The sequence below is a fragment of the Aythya ferina genome, assembly GCF_964211825.1.
Source record: "Aythya ferina genome assembly, chromosome: 9".
Taxonomy (NCBI): domain Eukaryota; kingdom Metazoa; phylum Chordata; class Aves; order Anseriformes; family Anatidae; genus Aythya; species Aythya ferina.
Genome location: NC_140305.1, coordinates 7130133 through 7147740, shown reverse-complemented (window position 1 = coordinate 7147740; position 17608 = coordinate 7130133). Strand labels below are relative to the sequence as shown.

At 36.9% G+C, this 17608-nt stretch overlaps 1 protein-coding gene across 10 annotated transcripts in view; it reads right to left on the bottom strand.

Annotated features, from left to right (window-relative positions):
* Nucleotides 1-320: 320 nt before the first annotated feature.
* PAX3 (paired box 3) overlaps nucleotides 321-17608 on the bottom strand; it is a 77420-nt gene continuing 60132 nt past the window's right edge. For all 10 annotated transcript variants that reach the window (XM_084530274.1, XM_084530277.1, XM_084530283.1 and 7 more), the window contains 4 exons: nucleotides 16639-16804; nucleotides 15263-15477; nucleotides 2474-2720; nucleotides 321-1940 (listed from right to left, as the gene is read on the bottom strand). In XM_084530274.1, coding sequence (XP_084386400.1) covers nucleotides 1906-1940; nucleotides 2474-2720; nucleotides 15263-15477; nucleotides 16639-16804 — 663 coding nt within the window. In that variant the 3' untranslated portion in view covers nucleotides 321-1905. The remainder of the gene's footprint in view (nucleotides 1941-2473; nucleotides 2721-15262; nucleotides 15478-16638; nucleotides 16805-17608) is intronic.

Here is a 17608-nt window from a genome sequence, read left to right as displayed (position 1 = left end):
TATTGAGGCTTTTAAGGGGGAAAAAAAATCACCACAGAAACTGCAGATAAGTGATTACAAAGTTCTGGCATTGTGTGAAACCATCCTGGCTGACCTCCTCGTGCTGGTTTTAACTCTTTCAAATGCACAGCAAAGGCACGAGGCTTTTGTTGTTGTTGGGAAGACATATGGTAACGGTAGCACTTCAAAATATCATAGCTCCTTAACAAACCCAGACTGCTGAGTGGCATAGGAGCAGCAGCGGGCACAGAGGCTGCCCAAGGCTACTGCAGCTCTGGGATACATGCAGAAGACACTTACATAAGGAATACAGCTTTAAGTTGAAGATAACATGGTTTATTTCTTCATGGTATTCAGATTAAAATGTATCAATGTATTTAGCACAATACTACATTTTAGGACAAAATCATCAGTGCTTTGCAAGTCTTCATAACTGTTTATTCATTATAAATAGTAAATATTTACTGAACTTTTTACATGAAAGACGTTTGTTTTTTTTTTTTTTTCTTGTTGGATTTTTATTTTTTTACAACACATGTTGTTGGTAGAGGCTGCAACACAAAGATATCTCATTTTTCCCTCACCCTTAAGACCAATGTGTGAACTAACCTCTGTACTGAACCTAGCCTAATGCACTACTTCATAGTCCTTAACACTAAAAGGAATGTATTTGTGTTCTGCCTCCCTCTTTGTTCCAAGAATAGAGAGAAATAAATAACACCGCCTTCCATCTTCCTGTTCCTCTCAACATCACAAAACACAAATTTATTGACATTCTAAAATGTCACAATGCAAACTTCTTGTAAACCTTGGTTCCTATAATTATTTTCTATATTGGATATCACTGTATAATTTAAACAAATGTGTCATGTACAGGTCCATCTCTGTTAATGTCCTGTACATCACTAAAAAATGTAAACGTAATCATTTTTTCTTATTGTTTCCTGAAAATGACCTTTAAATCATGATTAGCAAGCTGGATTTTAGTTGTCCAGCACACTGCAACATTTCTGTACTTTTTCATCAGCATCAGGAATTATGCACTGCAAAAATAAAAGTACCTGCAAAAATATAGTTCTGATTCTATCTATATGACTTTGGATGATCCCAAAGTTTGTGTGAGGTACACAGTATTGCACATTGCTAGGCAGTTGTGAAAAATCAGTGACGTTGTTGGTTTTCTTCCTCTGTGTTTGTTCGAAAAGGTACAATGGACTAGGAAAACTCCACATAAAAAGATAAAGTGTGTTTTTCATGTTACACAAGATCTTGTCTCTTGGTAAAGTAAAACTTGCAAGTTACGTTTATTGACAACATGATTACAAAAGCATGGTAAGATAACCAGTAGGTTGCTCTGGAAGTCTTTTGCACTTATCCTAGCTTCCTATGGACTGTGATATTTCCTCTTGATGACAATTTCCAGTGTGTAAAATGAAAGAGGTTCTGCTGCCCATGCTTCAGAAACTGGGCAGCTTTAAAGTTAGACTAAAGTCAGCACTGGATGTCAGATGAGTCACAGTATGCAGAGATCAACTGTTAAATTTCAAAATGTTCCATTTTCAAATGTTCCATTTGCCCCAATCAATGAACATTAATTTCAAAAACAAAAACGGAATGTTTTGCCAGGCAGCAATATTAAATACTGCTCTGTTTTGTATACCCATTCATAATGAACCATGTCGCATTTATTTATTCATTATTGCTTTTGGCCTTTGTCTTCTGTATAGCTTTGTCCAGCCTTCAAAAGTCTACTAAAAGCTATGACTGAGAGAACATAACAAGCCTGCTCCTCTCATTGGGATTGCCCCAGTTTAGACTGCAGTGTGTTGAGAAGATCCCTGGTATCCAAGCACTGGAGTGAGACCGGAAAACAACACCAGCTTTAACTTGAAGTGGACAGTTCATTTATGCAATATCTGGCTTCAGATAATGAAAGGCACCTGCAAAAAAAAAAAAAACAAAAGAAGCTTTTTAAGTCATGCTGTGACAACCTCACAGCATGGGGCCATGCCAACTACAGGTTGACATTGTCATATTTAATACTGATATATCAAAGGAAAGGGACTAATATTTTTATTCCTAGGACAAGTTTGACAAAACTCTATGTATCTAGGATTATATACTGTAATGATTCTTGAGCTGACCTCATTAAGAACATGTGTTTCTAATAATGGAATGCCAGTGGTTATTTCATTTTGGACAACCCTTATGTTTTACCTAATGGCAATCAGGTTTCATGTCTCAACAATTAATAACATCAAGATGTTGTTGACATCACTTAAGAAAATAATTATGCAGCAGAAATCTTGCTTGAACAATCAGCTATCTCACCAGTGCTCTCTGCTCAGCTTTGGAGAGAAGTAGCAGTCAGCCATTAAGATCTATTCTCATGATTTTCTTTGTTCCAGACAAAAAATACAGATCATTGATAAACAGCTGCCGCACTTCACTGTGCAAATGTCCCAGTACTCACTTTGTCCATATTGTCCGTACTGGTAGCCTGTGACAGGGTCCATGCTGTAGCCTGTGGTGCTGTAGGTTGGTGGGCAGTAGGACTGGGACGTAGGCAGGCTGTCTAAACTCTTCATGTGCTCTAGCCGCTGACTGCAGCTGGCTGAGACCGTGGTGGTGGGCTCCAGGCCCCCAGTCAAAGGGGACAGGGCATAATCAGTTTGGGGCTGGTGGGGCACACCACCATGGTTAGTCAAGAGTCCCATTACCTAAAATTAAAAACAGAATAATAGAGTTAAAATACATGGGAAACTGTATTGCATATAGAGCCACAGGAGCCCTCAAACCTGACATTAGATTTCCTAAAATAGGTGGACTTGGTATTCAGTCTATGCTTTAATACAAATAGAAGAAAAAGATATGTAATTCATCAAAAATAAAAACTGATTGTTAGCAACCCATAAAAAGCAACACCAAGGCCACAGAAGGAAAAGTAATATCAAGACCTATTATGATTTTTGAGTGCCTGGTCCTATGCCCCTGCAGATGTTTATTCCTCGAGGACTCAATTACAAGAGAATAAGAAACTGGTAGTGGCTTTTTAGCTGTGCTGCTCTTCATGGTCTACCAACACAGAAAAGCTACAAGGAAGTTTACACTTTTTTTTTCCTTAAGATCAGCAGTCACTAAAATGAAATTAATTTGGTGTGGATCACAGCAACACCACTGACAGAAGTAATAAAGAATCCCAGCACAAAGAAGAACATGAGTATGTGGGGAACAGGCAGAGCAGCCCTAACTCCTGCTGCTGGGTGCACTGTGTGCTGCTCTGAAGAAATGAATGTGAAAAAACACTGGTCATAACACCACTTCTCAATTTAATAATCTGAGTTAGAGAGGACAACAGAAAGGGTATGGCTTTCCAGACTGGCTTCAAGTCAGCTTTGACTCCCTTAATAAGCTGCCCATACACAAACAGTTACAAAATCAACAACAGTGTTGAGATTAGGTGACAAAAGATTTCAGAAAATTATACAATTGTCTCTAAAAAAGCCCAGCCCTCTAGGTTGTGATTTCCAGTAGAAGTTCACAAAAAATTTCCAAAACACCTGTGCTTCTGAACGGGAGTGAGGGAAGCCACTCCCTTGTAAGTTCTTGATTTACAGAGACGAACTCACACTAGAGAATTTGTATTTCCATTCCCAGCACAACTCTACGAACATTTTGAAAATAAGCCCTATTGAGAAAATAGCTTGCTTCTGTTGGAATAAATTGCACTTCAAAGTCCGAGAAACAGTCTGCAGGTTAAAACTGGGGGATCATGTACAGCTTCTGCCAAAACAGCATATTTTGGTAATTTTCTGGTTGTTCTTCCTCCAAAAAAGGCATTACAGATATCTGATACATGCTTTTTTGATAAGCATTTTGCTTTACTGCACTTCTTAACACAACCTACAAAAATTATTAAAATTGCAGTTTATTTTGTAAAGAATAAATCCATGGTAATATGAACATGTCTGGTTCCTAAAGTTCTGTTGCCTCTTCTTGAACTGTTTTTATTTTACATCACAAAAGAAGAGGGATTATTGTTCTAAGGAGCTCATCGTCCCAGGTCTGCAAGCTCTGAATTCTGTTTGTTTTTAATAAATGAGTGAAACAAGCCCAAGGGATCATAACTTAAGTAGGAAGAAAGACAAATCCAGGTCTTGTAAGACCTGTCTGATAAGGAAAAGAACAAGAGGCATAAGCACAGTACTTCAAAAAGTGACACCCAGGTGCCTGCATCAAAAACATAAAACATTTCTGCATCAGGTATACTCAAGACATCTCACTGAGACACAAAAAAAAAAAAAAAAAAAAAAAAAAAAAAGCTCAGAAAAGTTCAATTCTACTTATATCAACAGAGTTTTCACTTAAGTTCCACTAATCAGAAAATGTGAGTCTAACTCAAGGTATTTTCTGAAAGTTTCACAAATTGTAGCAATCATCCAAAAAATGAAGTATATCCATAGATGTCATTTAGATACTGAAATCCTTTCACTTAAGTTAAAAACACAAATGAAGAACTTGGATTCGGATTATAAGGTATTTTATATTTAATTCAAATCACCTTTTCAATGAATAAAGCCTATTAAAAGAATCTGAAATTAATATAAAGCAATTTAAAAAGTCCTTGTAACAGCTATAGATTAAAAAGTCATCTTACTAGAATGACAGCCTGCATGGTATTTTGTCCCAAACAACTCTAAAAATTGAAACAACTGGCCTCTCAACTTTTTGTCCTCAAAATCAGATCCTGAAAAATATTAAATTTTTTAAAGATTGCTTTAGTAAGTTTTGCTATTTTAGGAACTACAAATATTTTTCTTGTACTTTTGGAAAATAATATGATCCTGAAAATCCAGCATGTTTAATGAACTGACATTGCATCAGGAGGATACAATATTAAATATATTGTAACCCAAAAGAACACAGGTTATATTAATCTTCATCCTTTAAAATTAAGGTTACAGACTTAAAAGAATAGAAAAATCAGCAAAAATATATAACATAACTTAAACACACTGAAAATTACTGATTTGAAAAATATTTACATTGGCACAAGTATCACGGTTTTGACTACAGTTGAATACAAACATGGTTTATCAGGAATCTGAAACGAGTGCACAACCCTTTCCATTCCTGTACAACACCTACGTGATCCCACTGTTTACTGGATTTTAGCATTTTCCGTTCCAAATTCAAGAGCAGGGAGAACAACCCGGGCTTGTGTTGCCTCACAGCCCCGCTGGAGTCCTGATGCCAGCCTCCTCTGCATGCAAGCTCTCACACCACACATCATCTCTACCACGAGTTTTATGACCGATTGCTAAGTTGGGCAAGCAGCTGTTTTACCAACTACATACTCCAAGTAACTAAACTCTTTTTCTGTTTAATATTTCCAATAGAACAGAGCCCAAGATAATATCATTAGGATTTTGACAGCAAAAACAATGAGCCTGAAATCTTATGGACTGGAATTTATTTTAGAATTAGAGATTACCCTTGAAATCTAAACGTGGATCCACACCTGGTCTCAAAATACACTCGAAGTTTGGTAGCATCTGTATTTGGAGGGGGATTTGTTTTCTCTGACAAATTAGACTTAGCACTTGATGAGATCTAATTTTTTAAAAATTATTCAGACAATAATACCAGTCTTTAGGCATCTTTTATTAAGAGCATATGCACCTAACAGACACTTTGGAGCAGAACTGACACAGTTCCTTATCTTTGAGGTGGAGAAAACTGAAGCAACGATCTGCTCAGAAATATCTTCTTCAGAAGCCTTAGGAATCATCCTGCAGTTGATTAGTATCTAAATAATTAGATTTTTGGTTATGTCTGTTTGGAAAGCTATAAGGGAAGTAGCCTCAGGGTGGAAGTCTTTTGCATGGTATGTGCCATGACCTTATCACCCATACACGGAGTTACAGGAAGGGCATGGCTGACTTTCACCTAATCAATTAGATGGCCATTAATGGGCCACGTCTGCCAGATACTCAGCACCCTCAGCTTAATAGCATACGAGAGACCTGAAGATCTGGGTTTTGCAGCTCAGATCTTCTGCTAGAATGAAACAGTATAGTTCTAAATACGTAAATAGATTTGGTTCTTCATTAATTATTACAAAATATTTGCTCAGTCCACATGCCAGCCAAATTACTGGAAAATATGTACTTCCCTCTGAATTAATTTGGGAAAACTGAAGTGGTAATTGTCACCCACACTGAGCTAGATCCCAAAGAAGTTAAAAAGAAGAAAATCAAAATGCTGATTTAACACCTAGAAGTAAATGCTGCTGAAACTATTCAATTTATTTTAGAAAATAATTCCTATACATGGAAAAACAAGAAAAAAAAAAAAAAAAAAAAAAAGACCACCAGGCTGTAAGTATATAGTATATACCAGGCTGTGGGTATATACAATAAAAGACACTACAGACAATTAATAAAATAATTATATTCCATTAAAAGACACTACAGACAATTAATAAAATAATTATATTCCATTAGAAAACAAAGATTCATTTGGAAATATCAGGAAGAACACAGTGAACTGCAACTATCAAACTGCAGAAATGTTTTCAGAGAGCACATCCCAAACAATCCAAAATATTCATTAGAATAAATCTTTAGCCGTGGGGTCAACATAGCATCACTAGATGAGGTTATGATCCAAAAAGAGGAAGAGAAATTGAATGATGAAAGCCTTGAAAACCATGTACGCAACATCTGGTCCATTATCAGCTATTAGAAAATACTTCTATTATCAACAAAATAAAGTCCATTAAACTGAGAAAAGGCTTATTCCATTTAAATGAAACATTATGCCTGTTAATGTGGTTGGTATTTTAGGATGTAGGACCTACCATAGGCACAATAAAATTCTCATATGTTTTAATTCATTTACGCATGCCTGCATTTAATATGCTTTGTGACCATGTCTGCAATTAATATGATTTATGAGAAAAGAACATGTGCAATATTTTTTGGGGTACAGTGATACATTTTTCCCCCTCCTGTGAATGAAAGATTTAATGAAACAGCTCAAGGAAAATTGTTGGCAGTTAACGTATTAAGTTGAACTGACAGAATCATGAGTAAACTTTAGTGGAGTTAATGATATCCTCTTATCTGACCCTGACACATTTGCAGCATGTAATTTACAGAAGCTCTGTCCAGGGAATCTTGACAAATGCTCCTAACGATGTCAGGGCAATGTTCCATTCTAATGTAAAACAGATGTGGGTCAGATACCCTCATTCATCACAAACAGTGAAAATTTCAAACTCCTTCTGAGATGAATGGCATTACCTGCTGTTAACTCTTTTGACTGTAGAAAAGTCTCTCAAAAACAAAATATTGCACTGTAAACCACAAAAATGATTGTCCTAATGTGCTAGAATGACAGATTTTAGAAGATTAAATTAGATTAATTAGCTACATGGACGTATGCCTGTAAGGTCCTAGAACTATGTTGCTATTTCTTAAATATGAATATTTTTGCTTTTATATATATGAAGAGACCCAAGAGATTTATTTTTTCCCCCCAATGGCAAGCACTGGGAACCAAATAGCTGCTTAGTGTAAATTGGAGCAAATGCACTGACTTTGAACATCCAACAATCTGACCTTCTGCATAATCAAATCAAACGAGGCCTCTCAGTGATTTCACACCACCAGACATCAGTGGTAGCTACAGTGAAATCAGAGAAGGTGCAGTGGTGTACAGTTAGGACAACTTAGAGGATAACTTGATCCTTCAAGAATTGTATTTTTATCTCCAGGAGATTACTGATGTCCACAGCATTACCACAGTCTGCCACTAAATCAGTGCCTTTTTTCAGTCATTGGATCATGGAAGCACAGGGCTAGGTAATGCTATCAAAATAATTAAGAGAAAGGAATTCTCTAGAATTAGAAATGGAAAAGCTTCAGAAACATCAATAAGACTGAAAAGGCAAAACAGAAAGCCCAAAGATGAACATATACTCATTTTTTAAATATATTATTTATATATAATATATAAAATGCATGTAAATATTTATGTTTTAAATACATAAATATTAAGCATCTCAAAACTGTTAGGCAGTCTTGGATATTGTAGGTGTTGGCTTGTGAGTTTAAATGCTTAAATATGGCAATATAACTTACAACAGTTCATAACACGCCTAAATTTTGGGTCATGTTACCCTTTCTCCATGAACTCTTCTCCCACCTTCTCAACCCAAAATACAAAAGGAAGATTCCAGCCATCATGAAAAAGCTAGAGACAGTTGGACTCTGACATACCTCCCCTTCACAACTGGGGCACATGGTGTTGTTCTCTCTGAACGTCAAACAAGAGGCTTTCAGTAATGTCTATGCCAGGGACTCTAATGCCAGGCTAATCATCGCCGGGGACAAACGTGCACCTATTTTGCCAACTGGACCAGGGTAAACCTCTTTGCATTCTGACTCAGCATTCAGTCTTCCTTTTATAAAACCAAATCAATTTATAAAATTAGGGCTGCTACTGATATCCTGGCAAAAATCAATGAAAAAATTAAAGCAGTTCTCTCTTGAGACGTAGGAAATTTTGAAGCAAATTGAGTCCCGTGCATTTACAGACAGAGGCATCACTTTCTACAATAACTTTGCTATGGATGAAATTTTGCTCTTTCTGACTCTGCTACGATATATGTTTTTCACTGAATCACACTGTGGTATTCTTAGTCTTTTCTTTTGGACATCTAAAACACAGACCATAAGTAGTTACTTAAGCATGCCATCTGTGATTATTCATGACAAAACCCTCATTCACGTACCAGCCATTAGTTGAATAAATATGCAAGTATTTATATTCCTGTTGATATTTCCATTTCATAAATTCATTAAAAAATTAAAAGTTCAGTGTATGCCAATCACATAGTATATGAAGAGCTGACTCATAATTTCACTTAAGTGGTTTGACTTTAACATCTAAGTGTAGCAAAAGCAAAAAAGTACTTTTAAGGGCTGCAGTGCAGTTGAATATTCATCCTATGTATATTCTAAATGATACAAATTATTATGAAAACAGATAAGTCAGTTTTGTGGGAATTCTAAAACTTTCAACATCACATTGTACAGACTGATTTTTCTGTTTCTTGTGATGTCTGTTAATGAATTTATTTTTAAAAGTCATACATGAAATTACCACAAATACTTTTTCACAAATTTAAAAATATGACATATCAGAAATTGTACTTTTATTTTTTTTTTTAACCATAGTTTGTTTTAAACTCTCATGTAAATAAAAATAAATTAGATAAATTGGGAGTTGTTGGGGTGGAGAAAGCTCAGGTTTTGTTTTTGAAAGAAGTTTTCATCTGAACAATTTTTGTCATGAAACAGCATCCAGACCTAGCAACAGGGATCCAGCATTCAAAACTGTAGACTATTTCAAAATATATAAATTTAACAGCAGTCAAGGCTTCTGGATAAGTGGTATCTTCTTATAATGCCAAAATGAAACGACTTAAGAAGGAAAAATTCAAACGCAATTAAAAATTTGCTATATTATTGTTTGAGGGCTGTAACATGATAAAAAGGGATTAAAAAAGAGTCACTACAGTTATGTTTTATACATATTTTGTTATTTTACTCTTACATTTTTGTATTCAAGAGAACTATAGTTTAAATATTTTAAATATTTGTTCTTATGAAATTACAGTACAATTGGCTAGAATTTCCAGCAAAGTCCAGAGTTTTTTTTAATATTTCCATGTAAGATTTCCAAGCTGTAAGAGCAGACCTGTTTTTGGAGGCTGAATCCTGCCCCAGAAAAATTTCTGGCAGGGTGAGGGTGAAGGTGGAAAAAGGACAAGGGAGATAAGTCAAGGTGGACATTGAAAATGTAAGGTCACCGGTTTATTGTACTTATACTAATATAGAGAGATCACATATATAATAAATACATTAATGTGTATATTATAATTACATATTATATAATCAATATATAACGATGTAATATATACCATATTGATACCTGTTTTGTGCTTTATAATTATGATATGTATTAATAATAATGATAATTTAAAAATCATGTTATTATTTTTGCAAGGTAACAATTATGAAACTGTTGTATCCCATGTATTTGTATCACACTCCAGAAACAGAAATAATCAATTAACTTTTGTTCCCCATTCTCTCCTTTTTTATTTAAAAAAAAAAAAAAAAAAAAAAAGAAAAGCTCATTAAAATCATACCATGTGAATTAACTTTCTTCCTTACAAAGAAATCCCTGACCTCTGTCTCATGTTCTTGGCCATTAAGTGAAGAACTCTCAAAGTTGAGACCTCAGTTACAAATGTCATGAGCTTCTGACTGGTGTGGGACTTAGATTCAAATGAAACGTTTTCTATGGACAACCAGTTGGATACTAATTAGAAGGTACTGGAAAGAACATAATAAGAAATTAATAGTTGCATTTTTTCTTCCTGTCTCTGTTTATGAGGAAATGCAAGGTTTTAGCCACTGGTCCCAGTGTTCCCTTAAAAACAGAGTTTCCAAGACAATATGAACATATTTAACTGATTTGACAGCTGCCATCAGATCCATACTTCAGCTTAATGAAAACCAAGTGCTCTCAAAGACTTAAGAGAAGCCAATTACTTAAGATCTATCTCACCAAGAAGAGTTACAGGTTAATTCTTAAACTCAGGCAGTGAAATGTTTTGACAGTAGAAGAAAGAAACCTTGAAACAGCTGGTATTTTTACTACTGTTCACAAAAAAAAAAAAAAAAAAAAAAAAAAAAGTTTGGAATTTTCTTATCAAGATTGTTCCTGAGCTCCAGGTAATTACATGAGAACTGCAAAGTATTTTCAAGACTGTTATGATATTCTGTGCAAGCGTTCAACATTCAGTCCACTTCCCATTTTGAAAATACAATCTCTAAAGCTGCTAGTTTGACTCAGTCAGGAAGACAATAAGGGAGAGGAAAAAGGACTCCAAAGTTTTCTAGAGGGCAAGGAGGAAAAAAACAGCCTGATGTCCAGCAGGATACACGTTGCATACATTCATTCTTTTTTCATTAAAAAAATTAACAGTGAAGCCGTATTTAAGCCCAGGTATCCTATAGGTTAAATGCAGGAAGCGAGTGGCTATCCTATATGTTAAATGCAGGAAGCAAGTAGCCTCACGGGCAGCAAGGTGCGTACAGTATTACTGCTCGATCTGAACCCAAGAGCAGTCTGAAATACCACCCTTCAAAACCTGCAAACTGTCTGAACCGCCCGGTGTAGGGCAAACTGTGCTACTTCGACATTAATAAAAAGCACATGACAAGGTCAAGGGATGTCCATGTACACCGGAAAAGACTTTTTCCTTATCTTAAATGAAGCGGTTCAAAATATTGAAATCCTGTCTTAAAAACAATCTGCTCTCTAGGAGGACCATACACCTGCAGCACTCGCAAGACTCACGTTGTGGTAGCCCGTCTGCTGCTTTACAACCAAAGCACTGGGGGTGATTGCTAATGCCACGATCACAAAGTGACATAGCAGTTCAGAGGCACGCTTAAGTCCCGCACACACACATTAATGGAGAGATATGCTATTCCCTAACAATTTTGAGTTAACAAATTTTTGTTAAAAGAAAATGCACTGTGCAACTGAAGCCTAATTTGAAAAGGAAATACAATATTCTCATAAATGTATGCATGAAAGCCAAGAAGCTGCATAATAGGCATAGAAAACACAAAAAATATGCAATTTACATATATTACACACTAATAATCTCCGTTCTGACGTTATACTGAAAGAGCTCTGGCTGAGATGGAGTGCTTGTGGTTTGGTTGCTTTTTCATCAAATACAAACAAGGACGCTCCTGGATATCAGCTCCCCGAGACATCCATCACTGTCTCATTCCTGCAAAAGGCAACCCTCTGCAGGTCTGAGAGACAGGGGTTCTCACCACAGCCAGGTAGTAACGAGCAAACCAGATGAACAAGGAGGATCATCTGTCATCTGGAGGGCATCTGCAGATCTTGTCTTGATGTTAAAAAGGGTTGAATGTTAATAAGATGCGACTCTCCCTATTCCATCATTCATATAAACAAGAACATTGTATTTCCCAACAATCTATCAGCCAGCAAAACAGGTACCTTAAGAATTCCACTTATTAAAACTGACCAAGACAGTCCTCTGCCTTCCAAGTTCATGGCTAACATGATAAAAGTAAAGTTACAGCACCCTACTCATTTCCACTTTTCCTCTGTGCTTCACCCAGTGCTTGCCTTAACCAGCACATTTGTCCATCAGCCCCAAGAACAAAGATAGAAAGAAAAGATCCTGAACAGTAAATAAAGCATTCCCCAGCACATGTCAGACCCTCATTTAGAATAAACTGAAGTCAAAGAGGAAGAGGAGTTTTGTGTCTGGCAAGACTACAATCCTGTGAATATTAGATTTTGGTCTGCATATTCTGAGGTTTGTTTTTTTTTTTTTTTTTTTTTTTTTTTTAATTGCAAAAGACTATTTGGGTTTCAGACAGAGCCCCGGGTCACCGTAAATTCAGCTTTAAACACAGTATATCCCGTGCTCGTCTGAGAGAGACATCGATGGGTGGAAACATTATGCTAATTGCTCACACACCCAGATTTATTGTGGTCAAAAATCCACCAGCTAGTAAAAAGACTCTCTTTCCTTCTCATCTAAATTCCACACACACACACAGGGCACTGCAACACGGCCACTCAGCAAGAAAATTCCTGTTTTTCTCTTCATAAGATCCCCAGCACAAGACTGGTTTAGACTTTCTGGCTACACTGACCTCCCATCTTGGTCAGCACCTGGCCACCTGCTGAATGCAGGGTCCCGAAGAAGCCTGACCTGGGACCAAACCCCCAAGTGAAGCAGCATTTCACACCCAGAAGTGCAGCACATACGTGACACCAATGTTTTAGGCTCGTCGTTCAGGCATAAAGCACAATTGTTTCTCTAGAGTCCCACAGTTTGTTTCACCTTATCTACATAGTTCACCCAAGGAAGAGGACAGAAATAGCTGCAGAAGCACAAAGCCTAGGTATGGCATTTAACACCATGGCATCTCAGTCTTTGTTTAGGCCCTAAAACTGTTTCAGAAGATCGGTTGGTAACACTGCATGAGTATTTCAGGGATTTTTTTTTTTTAGTTAGTTTGTTTGCTCTGCTGGGTGAATGAAAGATCTTTATCAGCCAGTCAGGTTCATCATTCAGTTGTCAAGAAGCTGTTCAACATCTAAATGGATATAACTAATCTCTTGTGTACTTTCAGTGATGAACATGACATTAGTTTTTGAGTGATCAGCTTCCTCCTACACTTGTTGGTAAAGGTGCAGAATAAGGCCAGCAGCTTTAAACACTGGGGAAGAAAAATGTTTCAAATGCCTAAGATTGTTTTTTGTTGTTTTTTTGTTTTTTTTTTTTTAATAATTGGAAGAAAAAAAAAAAAAAAAAAAAAAAAACAGAAGAGTCATAGCTTAAAGACAGGGCTGGGTGTAAAGAAGCCCAGCAACTGATTAAAGAAGTCTAATCTGCTCTGGGATCTCTTTTTGATTATATCAAACCTCAAATCAGCAAGACTTTGGGGGGGAGGAAACCTGGCCTCACTTTTTTGTCCCACTTTCCCAGACATCACAAGATTTCTTTACTGTTGCACTCAACTTCTATGTCACAGACAATAAAAGCTTTGTGAAAGAAAAAAAGATCACATTTTCCATAGCCAGAACCAACATACATTTAAACTGACACTAACAACTACTTTTGATAGATTAACACTGAATCCCAGAAAGATATTTATGTCAAAATTGTGGAAGCCTTGCACACTACGAAACCATCCATTAAAAAATATATATAAATTGAAGCAACTAGTATAATGTCTTGGCTTTTGTTGGGGATTGCATTTATAAATCAGAATTCTTTAGAACAAAATCCATTCAAGCCTTGTTGGAAGTACATCCATTTGTTTTTCTGTTGGTATTTTTTTCCTGAGGTTTCAAGCCATAAAGTTTTGTACCCCACTCTATGCTATAGGAATCTGTGAAACTTAATTACATTTACTGTTACAAAAAAGGGTTTATGAACTTTTGCCTTTGGGCAAAAATGTTTATTTCATTGCCTTTGTTATTCATTCTTTTCAACTCCAGTGCCTTTGAACTTTTCAGCTGCACAGAGTTATCACCGTTGCACAGGAACCAGGAACTGTACTCCCGAGATGCAAACCACAAGTTGAAGAAAACGAAGGAGGCAAAGATATACGAGTCGTTATTTTGGCCACCCTTTGTGCCATTAAAATCTCATTTTCTGCCTATTAGAATGCCCTCTCCCTGCTTAGGCAGTGGTGATAGTCAGTGATTAGTGTGTAATTGAGTATAATTGTCTTTTCACTTTTCATTTGTGTCATTCTGAGCTTCTCTCTGTTTTTCTAACCACTGAGAGGAAAAAAGGGTAGAAAGAAGATAAAGCCATTAAAACTCTCACTTTCAGCCCTGAAGAGATTCCTGATTGTAATTATAGATTGCATCCTCTTTGTGACTTCTCAGAATTTACTGGACATCTCTTTCTGAGCACCTGGGCAAAGCTTTTGCTAATAAAATAAACTGCCATCTATTCAAGTTTAACTAATAATGTCAGCTTCAGACAGATGCCACATGTAGGAAAATTTAACCAACCTTTTGACACTCAATTATCAAGGCAATTTATTAACATGATTTCCTAAAAAGAGCTCATGCAAATTAGAAAAACAATTATGGTATTCATGCATTTATATATTGCCGAAGAGCAGTAATACTCCTAATTTATGTATTTATAACTCGATTACAGCTCAGCTCAATGTGTATTGTTCAGCCCTTGGAACTCCCTTAGTACAACCTGCCTGTGATTTCCCGCACTGTTTGGTAAAACCTCTGTGAGGTTATTTTAAAGAAATTTTATTCACACAAAAACTACAAGATCTACATTCTGTACCTAGCCATGGATCTTCAGGAAAATAGCAGTACATTACCAATGCTTGACAACTGAATGTAAACACAAAGCCTGCATGATTACATTATAAATCACTTGAAATTAAATATAAGCTATGACTCTTGATTCAGTCAGTAGGAAGAAAAAAATAAAAAGAAGGAAACTAGCAAACTGAAATCATGTGGCTTGTATAAAGAATACATTATGGTTTAAATTTGGCAATTCATTATACTGTGGCCTGAGGGAATAGACTCTTTGGTTCTGGTATACAGCAAATCCTCTGTCTGAAAACACAGGACTGACCTGAGGTGAAAGGCCATTGCCAATGGCAGGGTTCATGGGATTTGAGGGCCCGGACGGAGGCACAAAGCTGTCTGTATAGCTGGAAAATCCATGCCTGGTGCTGGGTAGGCAATAGGCAGTGCTGCTCTCTGGATTCGAAGGGAGGCTGCTTTGGTGTACAGTGCTTGGAGGAAGAGGCTGAGGTCTATGGACTGTACTGCTTGGATCAGACACGGCTGGAAGCAAAAGAAACATGTTGATCATTTTCCTCCTTTTTTTTTCCTGGCGTAATAAGTTCATTATGTGAAGCTCGACTTGATATAATTTCACCAGAACCTTCATGTAAGTACTGGTTAAATAGAATGGTAAGCCTTCAACACTGTTGGATATTTAGCTGGCCGGATAAATGACATAAAAATTCCATGAAATCACCATTATTAAATAGATTGTAAAAACCATAACAACAGACACAGGCACTTTTCAGACAATTCTTAGCAGGCACATTGTTTAGAATTGACAACTCAAAATTATATATAATATATAAAAATAAATATATTTTATATGGTTTATATAGTTATATACAAGCACATGAAATATATGCACAAAGACAAAGCTTTGTTTGTTTGGAAGACAGGCTTTTTCCCTTCCTCATCGCAGCACAGAAATTCTGCCATGGTTTATACTGAAACTAGCAATGGATGGGAGAAGTCCCAGGATTTACAAAATTCCCCTAATTAGAACATAACCTGGCAACAACATCCACCAACAGTTAGCATACAATGCCTCATGGAGGCAGCAAAGAGAGTGCAGTAACAGTAACTTGGCTTATACAATCTCACCTGTAAGGCTTTTCCGTAAGAGTAGAATCTAGTATAACCTAGATTTAAAGCTCTGTTTTCCCCTTCTCCAATCCATCCGAGTTCAAAGCATTTGGTAAAGTTAAGAAAGATTTTTACCATACTGAGACTTGCTACTATCTGATGCAAAATGGTGGTCTGAAGAGCTGTTTATTTCCAACATCAGGTAACTACTCAGAGTACTTACAGAAGTTTCCAGTGCACCAGCATCAAAAGCAATGAAGAGGACAGGACACGACACTCTCAACAAAGGAGGCCAATGCAGCACAAAGGTAGGGAAACGTGCACATCACAGTACCAGCAGTGCTCCTCTGCAGTGCATGAGCACCCTTCGTGTGTGACCATCTCTTTCTTGCAGCAAAACAAACACTAATCTGTACATGTTTAAAATAAGCAGGCTCACAAGGCCATCACTGATTCAGACCTTAAAGTAGCCAACACTGTTTTTTCTATATTTGCCAAGAAAATGTTTCTGCAACAGATCAAGACAGGAACCCCCAAATAACACTATGTTAACCAAGTACCTGTTTGCTACTGTACCTTGCGGTATGGAGGTGGGCTGGTAGGATGGCTCGGAGAGCTGGTATGTCGGCAAAGTTGGCATGGCGCTGGGTGGAAATCCTCCTGGGATCAGATGGTTGAAAGCCATCAGTTGGTTGGCTCCTGCCTGTTTCCTCCATCTAGCACGACGGTTACTAAACCAGACCTACAAATGTTTTAATTAGGCACATTTGATATTTTGTACATTTAATAATGGTGCATCAGAAATAATAGCATCATAGTTAAAACATGTCTGAGAAGAGAGAGAGAGAGAGAAGATGCGCACTGGGCACATCTGCCATCAGCTCAGAGCTCCTGGAGAAGAGCCCTTGGCACAGACTTCCATGGTTTAACAGACAGGATGCAGGAATCCCAAACCCCAGTTTCCTCTTAACTACAGCCTCCTGAGAAACAAGCTGACTAATGCTTCCAAGCTTTTGTGCTTTTAACAGCTATTAATCACTATCCTTACTGTGCCAGATTTAATGAGAAAGGGAAAAACATCTATCCATTTGATCTAAGTGCCAGCCACTATTTGGTCTGGCTTGTATTGCCTTTATATTTAATTCGCTGACAAGTCAGCAGCACTCCTTGATGTGCTGTCGGAAGGTGCTTGTATTTATTGTATATTGGGATGCTATATTGCCCTAATTATCAACAGAACTTGAAGCCTTCAGTTTGAAAAATACAAGCTCTGTGTACAAAAAAAAAAAAAAAAATCCACCACAGCCCTCCCAGCAAGTTTTCATGTACTCACATATGTACAAAACATCTCTTAACTTGACATTAACACTAGATCAGAATTTCAGTGCAAGATCAGTATTTCAAAACCACTTTGAAATCTGTTCTCAGGACAGAGTATCAGACAGATGGGTTTTGGATTAGTGGAACATTTCAGCTATAAATCTGCTTTCTACCAACACATGATTCCTTCACATCATTCTCAGCTCATGTTTTAAGTTTTCCAATT